The 20,423-nt window shown below is 35.8% G+C and overlaps 1 protein-coding gene across 1 annotated transcript in view; it reads left to right on the plus strand.

Annotated features, from left to right (window-relative positions):
- Positions 1-6,767: 6,767 nt before the first annotated feature.
- Positions 6,768-20,423, plus strand: part of SHOC1 (shortage in chiasmata 1) — a 77,901-nt gene continuing 64,245 nt past the window's right edge. The window contains exons 1-3 of the mRNA XM_044264258.1: positions 6,768-6,812; positions 9,393-9,516; positions 13,513-13,603. Coding sequence (XP_044120193.1) covers positions 6,768-6,812; positions 9,393-9,516; positions 13,513-13,603 — 260 coding nt within the window. The remainder of the gene's footprint in view (positions 6,813-9,392; positions 9,517-13,512; positions 13,604-20,423) is intronic.

Below are 20,423 nucleotides of genomic sequence, written 5' to 3' on the forward strand. Positions count from 1 at the left end.
TTTAATCTTGGGTAAGACACTTAAGTTCTCAATGGCCCAGTATTCTTACCTATCAACTGGGTTTTATAATATAGTATCTAGTTTATAAGTAGTTGCAAAGTGTTTAGAATAGTGCTTGGCACATAGTAAGTGGTCAATAAAAGTTAGGTATTTTTAAAGTATTATTCTTAAAGTAGCAGAAATATTATATTTCTCAAAGTCTGTTTTTTCCTCCTTATTTTAATAATAGAATCTCCAAGTTGTAACTATGCATATGACTGTCCAGAATAAACAATGAATCTTCTAGGCTTTACTACTGCTGAGACTGACCAGGTGTCTAGGGCCTAACCAATGAGATGTAAGCAGAAGTGTCATGTGGCAGCTAATGAGAACCTTCCTTGAAAGACAGCTAGATACTTACCAGATACTCACAATTAAATAACATGGGGGCGCCTGGGTGGCTCAGTGGGTTAAACCTCTGTCTTTGGCTCGGGTCATTGTCTCAGGGTCCTGGGATTGAGCTCCGCATCACACTCTCTGCTCAGCAGGGAGCCTGCTTCCCTCTCTCGCTCTGCCTGCCTCTCTGCCTACTTGTGATCTCTTTCTGTCAAATAAATAAATAAAATCTGTAAAAAAAAATTTTTTTTTAATTAAATAACACGAAGCTGCTAAGTGTTGGTAAGGACACAAAACAATAGTAATCTAAAACATAGCTGGTGGGAGTGTTAATTAGTACAATCACTTTGGAAAACAGTTTGCCATTATTGAAAAAATGTGATGATATGCATAATCAATAATCCAGAAATTCATTCCTAAAATTATGTTCCAGAAAAATGTACATGTATATTGGGATATATGTACAAGAATATTGATAGAAGCACTATTTGCAATTTGTAATAATCCAAAGGTAGATTTGGATAGAACAGAATGGATAAATAGAATGGATAAATAGAGGTATATTTATACGATGGTGTATTCAGCAATGAAACTGAATTAACATACATACATACAATGTCATTCACTGAATAGAAACAAGAACCAAACTAACACAAACAGCAATATTTAAAAATAAGCAAAACTATATCATTTAGAAAGTATACTTGGGTGAAACTAAACAAAAGCAAAGCAGTGATTACCATAAAGTCAGGATTATAGTAATCTCTAGGTCTAGAGGGAGACTTCCTCAAGGGAGAGTTGTGATTAGAAAAGGAAACACAGCTTCTCAAATTCTGTAATGCTCTGTTTCTTTGAGTGGAGGTTGCATAGATGTTTCTTTAAAATAATTTTTTAAGCTATAGATTGTCTTTAGCATTTTTCTATATGAACATTATATTTCACAATTTTAATTACAGATATATAAAGAAATATTGTGCTCTTGGCCTCTCGTCTTTTTCATTCCTTGCTCCACCTTGCTGCCTGAAACATAAACACTGCCACCTGAGACCAAGGACCACAGCACAGGAATATCAGAGTAATGAGCTTGATAGTTAAGTCCCTGGGGACTCTGTGGGGCACAGCTGCCATATCAGACCTGAATCTTTTACTTCTGTACCTCATTTACAGGACAGAGAAATAAATTTTATATTGCTTGGAAATTTTCTGTTATCTACACAGTCAAATCTGATATTAACTAATGTACCTATATACAAGATCTTCAAGAGACAACCTACTGAATAGAAAAATCACCTGATCTTGTACATACAGACACACAGACACACACACACACAAAATTAGGCAATTAATGGGATTCATGGAAGAAGAAATCCAAAGACCTCAAGGGCATCTAAAAAGTGTTTAGTCTCAGCAGTAATGAGGAAAATGTAAATTAAAACCATAATGAGATGTATTTTTCATGTGTCAGACCAGAAAATAAAAGAAAAAATATTCATTTCTGTTGAGTACTCAAGAAAATGATCCATCTCAGGCACTGTTAACATAAATCACTACAATTTTTTTTAAAGATTTTATTTATTTATTTGACAGACAGAGAACACAAGTAGGCAGAGAGGCAGGCAGTGGGGGGGGAAGCCAGGCTCCCTGCTGAGCAGAAAGCCCGACTCGGGCAATGATCCCAGGACCCTGAGACCATGACCTGAGCCAAAGGCAGAGGCTTAACCTACTGAGACACCCAGGTGCTCCAAATCACTACAAATTTTTGAAAGGTAAATTGGCACTATCAAATTTGAAACACTTTTACCACTTAAGGCAGCAAAGCAACACAAATCTATAACATAGGAATAACAGCAATAATATTCAAAACTCTACGTCTAAGAATTCCTATTGCAGCATTATTTGTCAAGATAAAAAAAAACCCAAAAAACCCTGAAAACAGTCTGCTAAAGCCATCAGTAGCAGAATGTCTACTTCTGCATAAGCAGAATTTATAGCATATTTTCACTATGAAATAATATGCAGCTGTTAAAATTAGTTAAATCTATATATTTTTAACTGGAAGGTTGTTCATGATGTATGTTTAGTGAAGGAGGATGAAAAATAAGTCACCCATTTTTATATAACTGGCCAAACTGTTTTGTGTGTGCATGTCCATATAAATTTGTATGAACGTACAAGAAGGTATGAAAAGATATACCCCTGGGTGGAGGGATGGGGTAACTGAGTGATGGGCATTAAGGAGGGCACTTGATAAAGCGAACACTAGGTGTTACATGCAGCTGATATATCACTAAATAATAATTTAATATATCTGAAATAATATATATATAAAATATAATCTGAAATAATAATTTAATATAATATACGTTAATTAATTGATTTTAAATTTTAAATTTTAATTTAATTTTAAATTAATTTTTAAAAAAATTTTTTAAATTAAAAAACTAATTTTAAAAAATTTTTACTTTTTAAAAGATACACCCAGATTGTTAACATCGGTTATCGGGGAATAAGTTTCATAATAGAGATTACATTTTCTTAATTCATTTTAGAATGGTTTTGCCCATTACAATTAGTATGAGTACAATGAGTGTTACTTTTGTAATTTTTACCAAATTAATTTAAAATTAGTTTTAATAAAAGGTATACATCCAAGGATACATAGCAATGTACCTCAATGACAGATGAACATCTTTATGTTGATTACCGCCAAACATTAAATACGTATCGGTGAAGCAAACTGCACACACCTGCACAAAATTTAATGAAGTCAGTCACTTGGGAGAGTAACGTGGCTTATCCACTGATGTTTCATAATTACTATTTTGTTAGTAATTAACTGGAAAAACACCCATGTGTTACTAAAATAAATAAACGCATGTTACTTCTTGCAATATTCTGGGGAGAAATTTAATGCCAAGTTAGGTCATGGAAAGAAAGACAGGAGTTAAGAAATACAGCGACAATTCTTCCTGGTCAGGTGGGTCTAGTAATTCCTAAATGAGCGTGTTTGTGAAGGGGTGGCTATCAATCAACGTGTACGATCTGCGTGTCCCAATTCTAGCTATCTTGCTGCCCCTCCTCAAATGCTCTTCTGCCATCAAGGCACAGCCAACACCTAGCCAGATACCTGAATCAGGCTGGCCTCCTCCCTTTCCCTTTCTTGTCTCCCTGCATCTGATGCCTCAATCCTGTTTTACGTCAGGAAAGCTTCTGCCCCTGCCTGTCCTCTGCTCCTTTCCCGTTTGGCCAGGATTAGCTTATAACATCAGAAGTCCAGACTCCCCGGCCTGGTCTTCCCTGCCTTTCGTACCGGCTCCTTCCGGGCTTCCCTCCACCTTCTCCGCTGTCACTCGCCACTCGATGCGGCAAAAGTTCCGCTCACCAACTAGGACCCCGACAGCCTAGGCACTGGGCAACCGCAGGCGGAAGTGCTAGGAGCCCGAGGGGCGGGGCCTGGCCAGGCTGGCCAATGCCTGCGCTGAGCCCAGGGCCGGAGGTCACATGCTCAGGAGGCGGGAATTTTCCCAGGCGGAGACGGGTCGGTGGCGATATTCCCTTCAGTAGCAACCCTGAGAGGGTGAAGAGAGGAGAGAGGGAAGGTGTTCTTGAGCAGAGGAGAAGAAAAGGTCAGGATGGGGTTAGAGTATGGCGGCTCCAAAATTTCTGGAAAATACCTTTGTGAGGCACGGTTGATGTGGCTCTGTGAGGACAAGACCCCAGAGCCAGGGCCCACGTAACCTAATGTGGCGAGAATAGAGGTGAAGGGCACAGAAAAGCCAGTGGTATTTCAACCCACTAACAAGTTGTACAGATTAAAAAAATACGAGAAAATGTGTGAACCTTGCCTCCTCTGGGATATTACATGGCTAAAGTGTGGTTTTTAGGTCAAGGAGTGAGGAAAGGAAGACATCTCCGTATGCCTTAGCCCTGTGAGAGGAGACAGAAAGCCAGCCCTACAATTCATATTCACTCGTATATGTCTTAAATAATCTTGGAAATAATATTCCATTATATATACCTACACTTGAAACATGTAAAACTTTCATCTCAATAACACTTCAGTAAAACTCGGTGGAAAAAAATCTTCTGCCTTCCTTCTCTGGTCTTTTGCCTAAGAGCCTAACCTAATTATTGATACGCATTTCCATTTTGGCCCCAGTCAGGAGGTAGCACAAGAGAAATAAAATCTTTAGAAACAGGTAAGGAAAATTATTTCAGGAATTGGAATTCCTGATTGATTGTTTTAATATGTTATTTTATTTTAAAGATTTTATTTATTTATTTGACAGAGAGAGATCACAAGCAGGCAGAGAGGCAGGCAGGGAGAGGGGGAAGCAGGCTCCCCGCTGAGCAGAGAGCCAGATGCGGGGCTTGATCCCAGGACCCTGAGATCATGACCTGAGCCGAAGGCAGAGGCTTAAACTACTGAGCCACCTAGGTGCCCCGAGTGTTTGACTATTTTAAAAATAACTTCTCTTTAGCCATGATGTTGCTTGTTTTCTTCCCTTTGACTTTAGAAATAAGGCCAATTGATCTCTTCCTGTCCATCCACTATTTTAAAATGGAGTCAAATACCTGTAATGCAATGAAGTAAAGTTGAGAGGTGAGAGGAATTCTATGAGTATATATGATGTATAGTATCTTATTTAAGTACTGTAGGTTCAGCATGAATTTAGATGATTAATTTCAATACAGCAGTAATTATTGTTTAAGATAGTTGAGAGTGATGAATCTGAAGCTAGTAGAAATACAGGCTTCACAAGAAAGGAAAATTTAAGATGAACGCTGAGAATGACTGAATGGATTAACTAAGATTGGTTGTTTTAAACTTTTTGAAATGACTTCTAGAATGAAGCACATCAGATAATGTTTTTTTGAAAGCACAATATCAAGAAATGGAAATTCTAAATTAATATTTGCCTCAAAGATCAGTGAACACTGTATGGAAAAGGTATGGAAGTACAGTGAATGGAAAATATTTCCAGAGAAGCAATCACCAGTAAGAAAATGTTATGTTGACATTGTTGAATTAAGAGTGGAAGAGGGCACCCACGCTATGTACTCCCCACATCTGTTGATAAAACATCCGTTGATACCACAGAACCTAATAATACTAAAAATATTTCAGGTATATTAAAAATAATTCAGATAGCTTACTGGGTTTGTTTTAATTGGAAAGCTTATTGTAATATCCACAATGTCTTCTGATTCATTAATCAGATAAAGTAATTATATTCCATAACCAGTTTGCTCTTAGTTTTTTTAATACAGTAATTGAGTAGTTAAGAATGTTCTCTTGATGATAACTGAAAATAGGAATAGATCCATAGCTAATTAATGTAGATGAACTCTTAAGGTCTTCTGGTACTGTACCTTCACCCTAGATAAAGAAACAGGTAAACTTCAAACAAATTTAAAATAATAATGAAACTAAGGCAAAGCCATTCAGATTAAAGTTCATTTCACCTACTAAAAACTTACTGACAAACTACTATATGAAGACTTCTGGCTTACATCTGAATTACCCAAAACATTTTAAGTAATTGATCAAAATGCTAAGAACTACCTGATACACTGATTATATTCTAGAGTGACTCTTATAAGCTGTAATTGCTCTGGTTCTCACATAAATGAGAACCATCTTGGATTCTCAGCATTCTAAAATTTACCTACCGCTTCATTGGATGAATTTGTTTATTTACCAATAATAATGTACCCATTGACCTAGGAATACTATGTCTTAGTGGCTTTATTCCAAATGGGCTATTAGGGAATTCTAACTTCAGCCTTTTAATTAAAAAAACAAATTTTTTTTTTTTTAAGTAAACTCTACTCCCAACAGGGGCTTGAACTCATGACCCCAAGAACAAGAGTCACATGTTCTTCCAACTGAGCCAGTTAGGCACCCCCCTGGGCTTTTTATTTTTTAAAAGACTAAAATTTCCCAGATTCTTCTCCCCTGCTTCAGCACAGTTTTACTTGTGGTTATTCTATTTCAAGACCACTTAAGAAATACGGTTGTCCTGAGAAAACCACTGTACAATTCTTTCAAATTCCTGCCTCTTTTGCAACAAAATGATCACAGAATATGTACTTTAATCCACCAGCCAGAGTTGTGTGGATTAAATAATATATGAACATATATGAAAATTAGATGAATGATTTTATATCAACATACATTATTTTCATATTAGATTTAAATCATAGTAATAACTATTATTTTTATAGTTAGCTTTTTTTAAATCACTCAGTGCCTTCTTAAAAATGAATGAACCAAAGTTTTGTGATTAAGAATGGTTTTCTTCTCCTTGTTTTGCTATTTTACTAACATTTAATTTTGATTTTTATATTTCCAGATCCTGAAATTTGTACCACTTTCAAAGAAAGAAGACATGTTTTCAACATTCAAATATTGTGCAATAGACTATTTATATGAGGTAGCGTGTTACTGAATCACTAACTACTAAGAATTATGATATGAAAAGTACTATCTGCATTCACTACATGATTATGATAATTTTGCAGTCCTTAGATTAATCCTTAATCTAATTACTTTGGGATTTATTTAAAATTTCTTCCCACTTCCAGTATACCTTAAAAATGCCACTTTTGGAAGGAAATTATTGGCAATGTATTGTGAATTGAAGCTGTCAGCAGAAAAAAAAATGGAAATTTGGCATATTTAGGCTGCTTTTGTATCAATATTCTTGAGTGATCGTCCTTGAAAAGAGTGGGGGAGGGGGAAGTAGTCCCGGTTATCTTTATGAGGAAATAACAGTAATAGCATGTATTGACCACTTGCTATGGGCCAGATACTTTGCTCTTTTTTTTTTTTAAAGATTTTATTTATTTATTTGACAGAGAGAGATCACAGTAGGAGAGAGGAAGGGAGGAGATCACAGAGAGAGAGGAAGGGAAGCAGGCCCCCTGCTGAGCAGAGAGCCCGATGCGGGACTTGATCCCAGAACCCTGAGATCATGACCTGAGCCAAAGGCAGTGGCTTAACCCACTGAGCCACCCAGGTGCCCCTACTTTGCTCTTTTGATGGATTATATCTTTTGATCATTTGCTCTCTTAATGGGTTATGCCATTTGATCATCATGACTACTCCAAGAGCTAGATTTTACAATTTTACAGGTTCAGAAACTGATGTCTAGAGATCTTAAACAGCTTATAAAAGCCTGAGGTTCAAGTCTAGTACATTGTTAAGAAACTAATTGGAGTAGTCATCATACAATAAATCATTGTTCTTATAATCTTAATTGAGAAGGTAAATTTTTATTTTCTTTATAACCTTGACCTTTTTACCAGGAAAAAAAATTATTCCAATGTAACTAAAACTGTTACATTTTATAGGAAATAAGAAAGACATTTAGACATCTTCAGGTTTTATTATTTCTTCATAACTGTGGGAGGTAAACGTGTTATTATAACATTTACATGGTAGGGAATCAGAAGTCATTGTTAACCAGATATATTTATGAATATATTGGCCACTTCAAAATTAATCTGTATTCAAACATCCTTAAACTTTTATCCTTGCCTATATTATCTTAGTTTCTCACTGGTGGATCACATCCCATGATATAGTACAAATATGATACTGACTGATGGCATTTCTCACAAAAGTTGTAGAATTCTGTAAAGTTCATGGAAACAGTATTGAGGAGCCACTCAACAGGTAAAGCTACAGTCAAATGAAGACCTTGCAACATTAGATTAGTTACAGAGAAGAGGAAGAGGATGATTTGCATATTAAAGGAGTCAGAGATGCCTTGGAATATTTTGGTTAAATATTTTTTAAAAATATCTTCTTTATAATCAAAGATTAGGCAATGACTAATATCCATATCATTACATAATACAGTTTATGGGAGAATTTTGACAAAAAACCAGTTATGGTTATGAGCTAATTATAACCAAAATTTTATTAGCTACAAAATTCAATTTCTGTAGCTTTGTTTCTTTTTTTTTTTTAGACAAAGTATTAATCAAGCTTTTTTTCTGTTTTGCAATGAACTTTTGGTCCTCATTTTATATAAATTACTTTAACTCTTCTTTCTTTGTACCATTTATTCTTGGATAATTAAGACCTTTTATTTAATATGATTAACACCAAAAAAAAATAATATGATTAACACCTTCAGCAGACAAAGAACTCTTGGGAAGTAATGCAAGAAACTATGATTTGTCCAAATACATAGAATAATGAATTTTGTGGGAAGTTGAGAGTTACTGAGGAAAAGCTTCGTAGCAGAGATATTGCTTAAGATGGGCCTTGAAAGAGAAATAGGATTTTTTTTAAAAAGATTTTATTTATTTATTTGACAGACAGAGATCACAAGTAGGCAGAGAGGCAGGCAGAGAGAGAGGGAGGAAGCAGGCTCCCTGCTGAGCAGAACGACGACGTGGAGCTGGATCCCAGACCCTGGGACCATGACCTGAGCTGATGGCAGAGGCTTTAACCCACTGAGCCACCCAGGTGCCCCAATAAATAGGATTTTTTTGGATAAATAGGATTGTGATAATCTGAGAAGAATAGTGGGACATTTTTCAGAGGCACACCAAAGACGATGAGGTTAAAGAAATAGTTTTATTTGTTGATTTTTTTTCAAGTCAGAAATGTATTTGCTGGTTGTCACTAGTGCAACATAGAAACAAAATTAAGACAGCCATATTATACTGTTAAGAGAAAAAAACATATTGCTAAATGGCATACTGTATAAATGATGTGATCTCATTTGTGTCAAACATACACACACACACACACACACATTTAGCCTAGCCTAGAAAAGGAAGTCTCTGGAAAATATGCCAAACTCTTACTTAAATTACTAGGGATCTTGACTTTCTCAGTTATGTGTTCTGTGTTATTTTATGTTTTATAATGAGTAGGTATTACCTTTAAATAAAAATGATATGAATTTAAAAGAATAAAGAATTTTATTATTTTGAATACTGTTAATTGCATCTGATAAATATTTTTAAAGATTTTATAATCTTACTTTCTTACATAGAATATAGTTAGAAAGAAGTTTTGCAGAGATGCTTTATTGCTTCGAGTCCCTTCATGTTTATATCAAGATGGAAATTATTATGCAGGAGTTATTGATAATAAGTTTAGGAGGCCATGGATGAGAGGTATGTTTTACTTTTAATTCTCAAAAATCTATTTTATTTTTTTATTTTTTATTTTTTTTTAAATTTTTAAAAATATTTATTTATTTATTTATTTGACAGAGAGAGAGATCACAAGTAGGCAGAGAGGCAGGCAGAGAGGAGGAAACAGGCTCCCTGCTGAGCAGAGAGCCCAACGTGGGACTCGATCCCAGGACCCTGAGATCATGACCTGAGCCGAAGGCAGTGGCTTAACCCACTGAGCCACCCAGGCGTCCCTCAAAAATCTATTTTAAAAGTGATGTGAGAGTTTAGCATAGTAAATTAAGAAAATGTGCTTTTTTTAACTAGTAAAACTGCATTGCATTTATTCATATCAGAACTCCAAGGGGTGCCTGGGTAGCTCAGTCAGTTTAAGCTTCTGCCTTTGGCTCATCTCTGGTCATGATCCCGGAGTCCGAGAACTGAGCCCTGCCTTGGGCTCCTTGCTCAGCAGGGAGTCTGCTTTTCTCCCTCTGAGCTTCCCCTTCTTGTGTGTGCGCTTGCACACGCTCTCTCTCTCTCTCAAATAAATAAATAAAATCTTAAAAACAAAAAAGAACTCCAAGAAGGTTAAAAATTAATATTTTTATGACAGAATTTAGGTGACAAAGTAGGGAATTGGGAAGCTTATGCTAGATATGAATAGAACAAATAAAAGATATGTAGATGATGAAGTCTTAAAATATTCTAGCACTGTAAACATTTGTTGTATTGTAATAAGATCTTGCTCAACTGTAGGAGGGCTACTTTAAAATGTTATGATATACTGCATATAAAATTATGTTTAAATGTATATGTACAAAATATTATCTTTTGCTCTTATCATGTTGTAGATTTAAGAAAGAGATAGCTTCAAAGAGAAAGAAAGATAGAAAGAAAGAGGTAGCTTCCATAGAGGATTCAAGTCAGTTAACATTTCTTTAGCATGTATTATGTACCAGGTACTGTTATAGGTGCTAAGGATGGTACTAATAAGACAGAAGTAGTTCCTTCCCTCCATGGGTTTTCAGACTGGTAAAAAGACTGCTGCAAAAAACCCATTAAATGTATAAGCTAATGTCTGGTATTAATAAATGTGTAGAGAAGACACAATAGGGTAATGTGATAAAAGATTTAGTAGGGAGCACTATTTCCTAAGATGCTTAGGGAAGGAGCTGGACATATGAGTTGGCATGATCTGAATGATGAGAAGGCAACAACAATAAGATAATGGAGGAGAAAGCTTTCAAGCAAATGCAGAGTTTCTGACTCTGGAAATGATGAGAAGGCAACAACAATAAGATAATGGAGGAGAAAGCTTTCAAGCAAATGCAGAGTTTCTGACTCTGGAATAAACTTGATGAGTTTTAGGACCAGATAATTAGGCCACCATGACAGGTTAATGAAAGGGGGATATTTAAGAAGTAGGCAACTTATGAAAGATATAAGGCATTGTAGGCCATAATACGGAGTTTATTTGCTTGTTTATATTATGGCTAATGTGGCAAATCATTGGACAGTTTTTAAAAGAGGTGTGACAATCTGATATATGCTTTATAAAAATCATTCTGGTTGGCTGGAGTATGGAAGGGGTAGGGATTGGGAAGAGTAGAGATAAAATCAATCAGAAAGCTATCATATTGGTTCAGAATCTAGACTGCTAAGTGAATGTATACTCTACATAAATGATGATAGTGATTTGGACTAGGCTTATATTAATGGATGTGTGAGGAGTGGTTGAATTGAGATTATATTAGAAGTCCAGCCAACAGTGTGAGGGTTAAAGAAAAAAACAGAACAATAAAGAATTTCTTCTAGGTTTTTGACCTGAGTAACTGGGTGGATGGCAGTGCCCTCTCCTAAGATAACAAAAGGCTCATGGGAAAGCCAGTTGGTGGCTTGAGTCAACTGCTCTGCTTTGGCCAGGTTAAAATGCCTATTTAGGCATCTAAATGAAGACATCAAGGAGGTAATTTATTATATAAATCTTGAGCACTGCTGGAGTTTCAAATTGAAGTAATCATATATGGATTGCACATAAACTTATGGAAGTGGATGCAGTCACTGAGAGCATGAATATGTATAAAACAGAGATCCTAGGACAAAATCCTAAAACACTCCAGCAGTGAAAAGGCAGAACACAAGTGAGATGCTCAGTCCCTTAAGCATCTGCAGTCAACTCAGGTCATGATTTCAGAGTCCTGGGATTGAGCCCTACACTCAGCAAGGAGTCTACTTGAGATTCTTTCCTTCTCCCTCTGCCCTTTTCCCTGTCCACATGTTCATTTTCTCCCTCTCTCTAAAATAAAATAAATAAGTAAATCTTAAAAAAAAGAAGAATGAAAAAGCCGGTTTGGTTAGGAAGGTGTACTATTATCATCTGTCAATATTGGATGCCCATTTGAAATTTATGGTCATAATCAGAAATGAGTTCATTCAGCGTTACTGGATGATCTTTTTCCAATAATTTTCAGCTGTTCTAGTGTATGTACATAAGGTAGAGAGTAGAGGTTTTCCTAAGTTAGTACAAGGGAAAGAGAGGCAAAGAAATTAAGGATCTTTATAAGATAGTGGTTATGGGACTGGCTATGGAAACTGAACTGTGTAAGAAAGGTAGTAAGGATAGTAAGGACATGAGGGAGGAGGAATATTCATTTTACAATGAATATTATAAAAATGGAATGAATCTCAATCAGGTTAGAAGTAAGTTAAAGAATAGCTTTTATTAATCTGCTTATCTAAAAGTATAGAAGGAAAAATAAATAAATGTACAGAAGGAAAAATGAATTTATCATTTTTCCTATTTCTATTTCTCTTTTTAAAAACAATAATAACACTAGTAGCCAAAAAATTTTTTAAAGATTTTATTTATTTATTTGCCAGAGAGAGAGAGAGAGAACAAGCAGGGAGAATGGCAGGCAGAGGGAGAAGCAGCTCCCTGCTGAGCAAGGAACCCAATGTGGGATTCGATTCCAGGACCCTGGGATCATGACCAGAGCTGAGGGCAGACGCTTAATGGACTGAGCCACCCAGGCATCCCATTAATAGCCAAAATTTGTTTACAATATGTAAGGCACTGTCTAAACAATTTATATGTCTGATCACATTTTATCTTCACAACACTAGGAAAAGGCCATTATTATTATTCCTAATTTGTAGATAAGGAATACAGGTACAAAGGGGTTAAGAGGTTTACCCAAGCTCAGACACTTAATAAGTAGCAATACAAGTATTAAAATCTAGTCAGGGCGATTCCAGAACCTGTACTTGTTACCACTAAACTTTTGTATTTTTTTCAATGACACACAGATTCGGATGTTGGGTGATTTGTTCAGGATAACAAAACTAGTTAAGAAGTAACATTGGTAGTAGAATACAGGTCCTTTGACTCTCAACTTCACTCAGTTGCTTTTTCTGAGATTAGTATTTGACATGATCTCTCTCTTAAGGAACCAAGGGTCTAATTTGAGAGACAAGTTATAGACACCTAAAATTTTAAAATATGGCTGTGTATGGTCATGTACCAGAATGAGTGCTACTGACAACTTTGGCCCTTCAAGGAGAATATATCAGAACAAGCTGAAATATAATAAATATTATATATATAATATAATAAATATTATATATGTGTGTTATAAATAATATATAATAATATATATAATAAATAATAAAAATAATAAAACTTTATGAGGAGTAATATGAGCTGTTGAACAGGACTATCTAGGATGGTAGTGCTGTATTAGCAAAAGAGAGGATGTAAAAATGAGGATAGTATGTTCAGGTGATGTTATTCTGACTATAGTTGAACAGTTTTGGGGGGGTGAATTGTAATAATGAGGAAGATTATTTAAATATTTGGAATCTGGTAAAATTTGGGGAAAAATTACATTTGTGAACAAATAAAGATAACATCATAATGTAAAATGTTCAAGTTTGGCTTCTTTGTATTTAGTGAAAAAGAAAATTCCATAAGTTAGTGTTCACCATTCTCCTTTCTAGTTTCAGCTGTTTCGGTGTGGGGAATGACAGATGATATTTCAGTCTTGGATCAATGGAAAGCAAGTCTCTTTGTGGAGGATTTTCTAGAGAAGTATGTATCCTTAACCTCAATTTCCCCTTTACGTCTAGGACAGAAACAGTAAGTTCTCCAGACACCGGCAGAGAGAATATCCTTTCTTTTGTATCCTTACCAATTTTATTCTTTTATCTGAAGAAAAAGCCCTAATTGGAGTCACAAAAGAGAGGTTAATACAGGTGATTTATACCCTTTTTATTTTGGCTTCAGTTATCACATATTAACCGTTCTCTATGCATTTGTGCTATAAAATGCACACAGAAAGCAAATATATTATTATACTTTTAATCAATAAGTAAACTTCTTATAGAATGTGTCTATAGGACACTTTGTATTAAAATTGGTCTTTTTTCTTGTAGTATAAATGCAGATTTAAGGCTATTTTCTAACATTGTCAAAACATTATTTATTATTAGTTCAGTCATTCATCAAATATTTATTATATACAATCCTGTGTACTGGATACAGAATATGCAACTGAATAAGATACACAAAGGACACAAGAAAATAGGGAATAGAGATTTATAAATAAATAATTACAATACAATATAGAAAATATAATGACAGAGATAGGAAGACAGAGCATACATAATACAAGGAAGGACATCTAACCCAACATTGTTAATATAGAAAAAAATTAGAGCTTTCAGTGCAAAGGTAAATAATTTACTCTGTTGCTTCACTTTGTATAAAGGGTGCTGATCAGACCCAGGAAGGATTTAGTTTTTCACATTTTCAGGGTTTAGTAATTTAAGTTTTCCTTAATTATTGGAAATTGCTGGAAAGAAACAAATAACCAATTTAAATGTGTCCAGACTCCAAATGCAAAGAAACCCAATATACCATCTCCATCATCTAAGAATTTAAAAGTCAAGTTAGGAAGATAATATATAGACATCAAAAAAACTAACCATGTAAAAATTGAATGATAGTACAAGATGACCATCAGAAATTCTATCACAACGCATAAGGCCGATACAAAGTGCCTATTGCATGACTAAACTGAGCAATGAGGAAGCAGGAGGGTGTAGTGAAAAGAGCTCTGCTCCATGAGTTTAAAAAAAAATGTGGATTTCAAGTCTTGATTTGAAAAGTCAAGTACTACCTACTTGACAAGTCATCTTCTCTCTCTGACCTTCACTCTCTATCAGTATAATGACACTGGATCAGTGCATCTTAAACTTTAATGTGCATATGAATCACCTGATGATCTTACTAAAAATGGAGATCTTGATTCAGTTGGTCTGTGTTGGGGCTTGTCATTCTGCACTCTTTTTTTTTTTTTTTTTTTTTTTTTTTTAAGTAGACTCCATGCCCAGCATGCTAGAAACCAACACAGGGCTTGAACTCATGATCCTAAGATCAAGACCTGAGCTGAGATCAAGAATTGGATGCCTAACTGACTGAGCCAACCAGGCATCCCAGATTTTGCCCTTCTAATGTGCTCTTAGGTATGATGGTACTGCTGGCCCAAGAACCTACTTAAAGTAACAAGAAACAAGATGATCTCTAAGATCTCATCACTTCATGAGTTAGATGGTAAGGCTGTGCATTTATAGGCAGGAGAGATCAGCTTTACAAAGAAGTAGGAATTGAGCTTGGGGACATTAAAAGAGAAACTAACTTGAGAGAGGTTTTCGGGCAAAGGAAACAGCAAGTCTGAAGGCATAGAGCAAGAATACACAATAAATCCGCAGTGAAAGCAGTTATCTAGCTACTTTGACTCAACCAAGATTCATGTATGGGAGAAATGGGAGGCGCTGAAAGAATGGATGCCTTATCTTATCTCACCTTCCTTTCATTTTGCGGTACCAACATGGAGTCCATGACAAAGAAGGTGGACCTGTGGCATCACCTAGAATCACATTTACATTTCTCAGCCTCTCTGTAACTACACATGGCCATGTGACTAATTTCTTCCCAATAGAATATTAAGCAAAAGAGGCTTATGCGATTTCTGGGGAATGTCCTTAAAAGGAAGCAGCATGGGGCACCGGGTGGCTCAGTGGGTTAAAGCCTTTGCCTTCAGCTCGGGTCATGATCCCAGGGTTCTGGGATCGAGCCCCACATCAGTCTCTCTGCTCAGCGGGGAGCCTGCTTCCTCCTCTCTGCCTACTTGTGATCTTTCTCTCTGTCAAATAAATAAATAAAATATCTTAAAAAAAAAAAAAAAGAAAGCAGCATGTTTTTCTCCTTCACTTTTCTCTTCCCAGTGCTGGAATAGATATGTAATGACTTTTTTTTTTAATCAGAGAGAGAGGGGGGAGAGAACGAGCACAGGCAGACAGAATGGCAGGCTGAGGGAGAAGCAGGCTCCCCGCCGAGCAAGGAGCCTGATGTGGGACTCGATCCCAGGACGCTGGGATCATGACCTGAAGCCGCTCAACCAACTGAGCCACCCAGGACTGATTCCAGCAACCAACTTCGGCTGTATTGGCAAGAACTAAACGTAGGAGTGAAAGAGTAGAACAAAAGGAGCATTAGTCTCTAACACATTACAAACTGTTTTACTGGCCATGAACTTCTAAACTCCACTTTTTATGTGTGTAAGCCATTAATTTCAATTTTGTCTCATACAGTAAGATTTAATTTTTTTTAAAGATTTTATTTATTTATTTGATGGACAGAGATCACAAGTAGGCAGAGAGGCAGGCAGAGAGGAGGAAGCAGACTCCCTGCGGAGCAGAGAGCCGGATGTGGGGCTCGATCCCAGGACCCTGAGATCATGACCTGAGCCAAAGGCAAAGGCTTTAGCCCACTGAGCCATCCAGGTGCCCCAGTAAGATTTAATTTTTAACAGACTTTATTATTAGGGAAGTTTTGGTTCACAGAAGAATTGAGCAGAAAGTATAGATACTTCCCATCTTAAATTTAATTTTAAATAATTCTGCTACTGCAGTTTTGTTACCTATGGATTTTAGAAATAAACATTCTGATCATTAGCACTACCTAGAGTTTCTTTAAATCTTGCTTTTCCTCTTTTTCTTCTCTCTCTTTGTTCCTTGTTTCTATTTTTGTTACTTCTTAATGTTGATTCTAAGGCTCAATTATTTTACTAACTTGTGGTGTACTGTATTTTAACATATTTGGGCATTTTCCACTGTGTATTCCTAAGAAATCTTATGTTCTGTGAAATTACATGCTAAAAATAACAGGACATACAAGAAAATGGGCTTCTGTCATCAAAGCTGCAACTTGCAACAGAGCACTAACAAAAATAATAACTATTTTAATTTTTAGAAAACTACCAGAAAAAAGTATAGTTTAAAAGACATATTAAGCTCCTAATAAATACATACATATTACAGTAAATATAGCACTTTTTTTTAGCCCAAGAGACAGAATAAAGAAGGGGTTGAGGCTATCAAACCATGGTGACAAGGGCAAAATGCAAAAATATCAGGAAGAACCATGCAATAAACTTCTAGCTTCCAGGAGAGAGCAATGGCCAAGTAAAGTAAGAGGAAGAACGTATAACAATATCCCCTAGTCCTCTGTGGCTTTCTGTACTCACATGAATGCAATTGAACACAGGGCAATGCACATAATATTTACTTCCTGTATACCTCATAACTATTATGTGAGGTGGGTGTTACTATCTAAATATTACATATGAGAAACTGTGACTCAGATTAAATAACTTGCCCACAGTCAATAGTTGGAACTATTCAAATGTTCAAACCCTAGTCTATTCAACTTCAAACCCTATACTCTTTGGTTTGGTTAGGTTTATATTAAAGCTTTATTGAAATATGATTCATGTCTGTATAATTCACCCATTTAAAATTCAGTGGTTTTTTCCAATTCAGTGGTTTTTAGTATATTCACAGAGTTGTGCAGTTATCACCACAATCAATTTTGGTGCATTTTCATTTCAAAAAGAAATCTGAAACTTATTAGGATTCATTCCCCATCTTTCCCCCTCCTCTGGATAGGTGACTACTGGTCTACTTTCTGCCTCTCTAGACTTGCCTATTCTGGACATTTCATAAAAATGGAATCAAAGTAAAACCATACACCAATTCCAACATAGGGAGAGGGTGTAGTTTCCCCAAACCAACAAGCAGTGGTCTGATACCAGCTGGGTATCCTACAATTCAACTCAGTTTTACCCAGAGATAATGTCAGATACCACCTGTCGAGGGCTCAGTGGTACAAGCCTGCCTCCCCTCCCCCGCCACTTCAGACTCCACTTGCAAGTCCAGGTTATAACCTGTACTTCTGACTCATAGGGATAAATTGGAGGTTCCAGCAACTTCATCCTTGGATTTGATCAGTTTGCTAGATAGGCTCACAGAATTCATAGAAACATTTTACTTACTGTATTACCAGATTATTATAAAAGGATATAACTCAGGAACAGCCAGATGGGAGAGATGCGTAGAGCAAGGTAGGGGAAAGGGGCACAGAGTTTCCATACCCTCTCCCTTCACACCACTCTCCCAGCATTTCTGTGTGTTCACCAACCCAGAAGCTCTCTGAACCCTATCCTTTTGTGTTCTTACGAAGCCTTCATTGCATACATGTGATTGATTTGATCATAGGCCACTGGCAGTTGATTCAACCTCCAGCCCTTCTCCCTGGAGGTCAGAGGGATGGGGCTGAAATTCCAGCCCTCTGATCACATGGTGGTTTCTCTAGGAAACAGAGAGGTTTTCCAAAAGTCACCTCATTAACATAACCAAATATATCTTTATTGTTCTCAATACTTAGGAAATTCCAAGGCTTTTAGGAGTTCTTTGCCAGAAATGGGGATGAAGACCAAATATACATTTCTTATTATAAAACACAATATGACACATACAATGTGGGATCTTTTGTGACTGGCTTCTTTCATTGAGCATAATGTATTCAAGGTTCATCTGTGTTGTGCATGTATCAGTACCTTTTTTTCAATAGCCAAATAATACTCCATGGTCTAGACATAGCACATTTTATTTATCCATTCATTAGTTGATGGACATTTAGATTGCTTTCTAAAGTTTTCTAGTTTTTTCTAGTTTTTAGCTAGTATGAGTAATGCTGCTATAAATATTTGAGGATAAATTTTTTTGCATACATGATTTCATTTCTCTAGTAGTAGAATTACTAGATCATACAGTAACTCTGTGCTTAACTATACAAAGAATTGCTAAATTATTGTCCATCTTACATTTCTACCAGCAGTGTGTGAAGATTACAATTTATTTACATCCTTGCCAACACTTGTTATTATCTTTTTTATTATAGTCATCCGAATGGATGGCTTATTGTATGTCATTGTAATTTCGATTTGCATTTCCCTCATGGCTAATGATATTTAGCATCTTTTTATGTAATTATTGGCCTTTAGTTTATCTTCTTCAAGAAAATGTTTATTTAAATTCTTCGCCCATTTTTCAGTTGTTTTTTGTCTTTTTAAAATTGAATTTTAAGAGTTTTGCTACACAGTCTAGATACAAGTCCCTTATCAGACACATGATTTACAAATATTTTCTTCTGTGGATTATCTTTCCACTTTCTTAATAGTATCCTTTGAAGCACAGTTTTTAAAAGTTTTTGATGAAGTCCAATTTATCTATTTTTTCTTTTGTCACTTGGGCTTTTGGCATCATATCTGAGAAAGCTTTGCCTAATCCAAAGTCATGAGGATTTACTCCTCTATTTTCTTCTAATAGTTTCCTGGGACTTTTTTTTTAAGACACAAATCAGATCATGAACTATCTCTGTTATAACCTACTGACAGTATCCCATTGCACATAGAATAAAACTCAAAGTTCTTACCAGGTGCTGTAATACCCAACATGATCCGGTCCCTTCCTACCTATCTAACCTTACTCTTTTCCAGTAACCCTAACATTTGTGCTTTTCTGAGACTATACCAACCCTGTTCCACCACTTTAGGCCTTTGTATGGGTCACTTACTACCATTATTCAGGTAGCTGTGGAATTATCAGCTCCTCATCTGGCCGCTCTCCAAAATAGACCTCCTACCAACTCTCTGGCTGTTACTTGGTGTCCTATTTTTTATTTTATTCATAACAGTTGTTTGCCACCTGACATTATGCTATTTGTTTGTCTATCATTCTGTTAACAGGTAAGCTTCATGGGGGTAAGAACTTTGTTTTGCTCTATCACTCCATTCTCAGTGCCTAAAATGGTATTAGCACGCTGTGGACACTCAGTAAATATTTCATTTAAGTTAAAGAATTAGTGAATTGGAGTGGATGAACTTACCCAGATAGAATGATATGGAAAGAAAGCAAACACAATCCAGATTGGAATCCTGATAAATATCAGTACTACAGGTTAGGTAAAAAGGTGACACCAGTGAACAAAGAATAGATAATACTGGACTCAGAAGTAGGAAGAGATCCAGGAATTACTTTTCTTCATAGAAACTTTATATCTAGAGGAAGAGAATTGACTGTTTTTTTTTTTCAAAACTCTAATACCAAGAAATATTACAAAGTACTGACCCTATTAGTAACATTTAAAACAAAAAAAGATAATTGTGGTATAAATGCTAATTTAGAAGTCTATAAAGATTCCCATAGGAATCAATGGTCTCATGAGTAATATGGACCTGGGTAAGTTGAAATATCTTTTCTTGTGCCTTGTATTTTCTTAAAGAGTCAGGGAGAAACTTTAGAGACTTTTCTATATATGATTTGAAGATATGACATACTCATTTTTTTCCAATTACATAGGGAATGATACTGACTTTGGTTCTCTCAGTCTGGGTGGGGAATTATTGAGACTAAAATATTTTAGGATATCAGGGGGAAAGGGGTATATTAGAATGTATAGTTAAATTGCCAATAATATATTTGTCAGAAAAATTCATTAAAAAGTT

The sequence above is a fragment of the Neovison vison genome, chromosome 9, assembly GCF_020171115.1.
Source record: "Neovison vison isolate M4711 chromosome 9, ASM_NN_V1, whole genome shotgun sequence".
Classification (NCBI taxonomy): Eukaryota; Metazoa; Chordata; class Mammalia; order Carnivora; family Mustelidae; genus Neogale; species Neogale vison.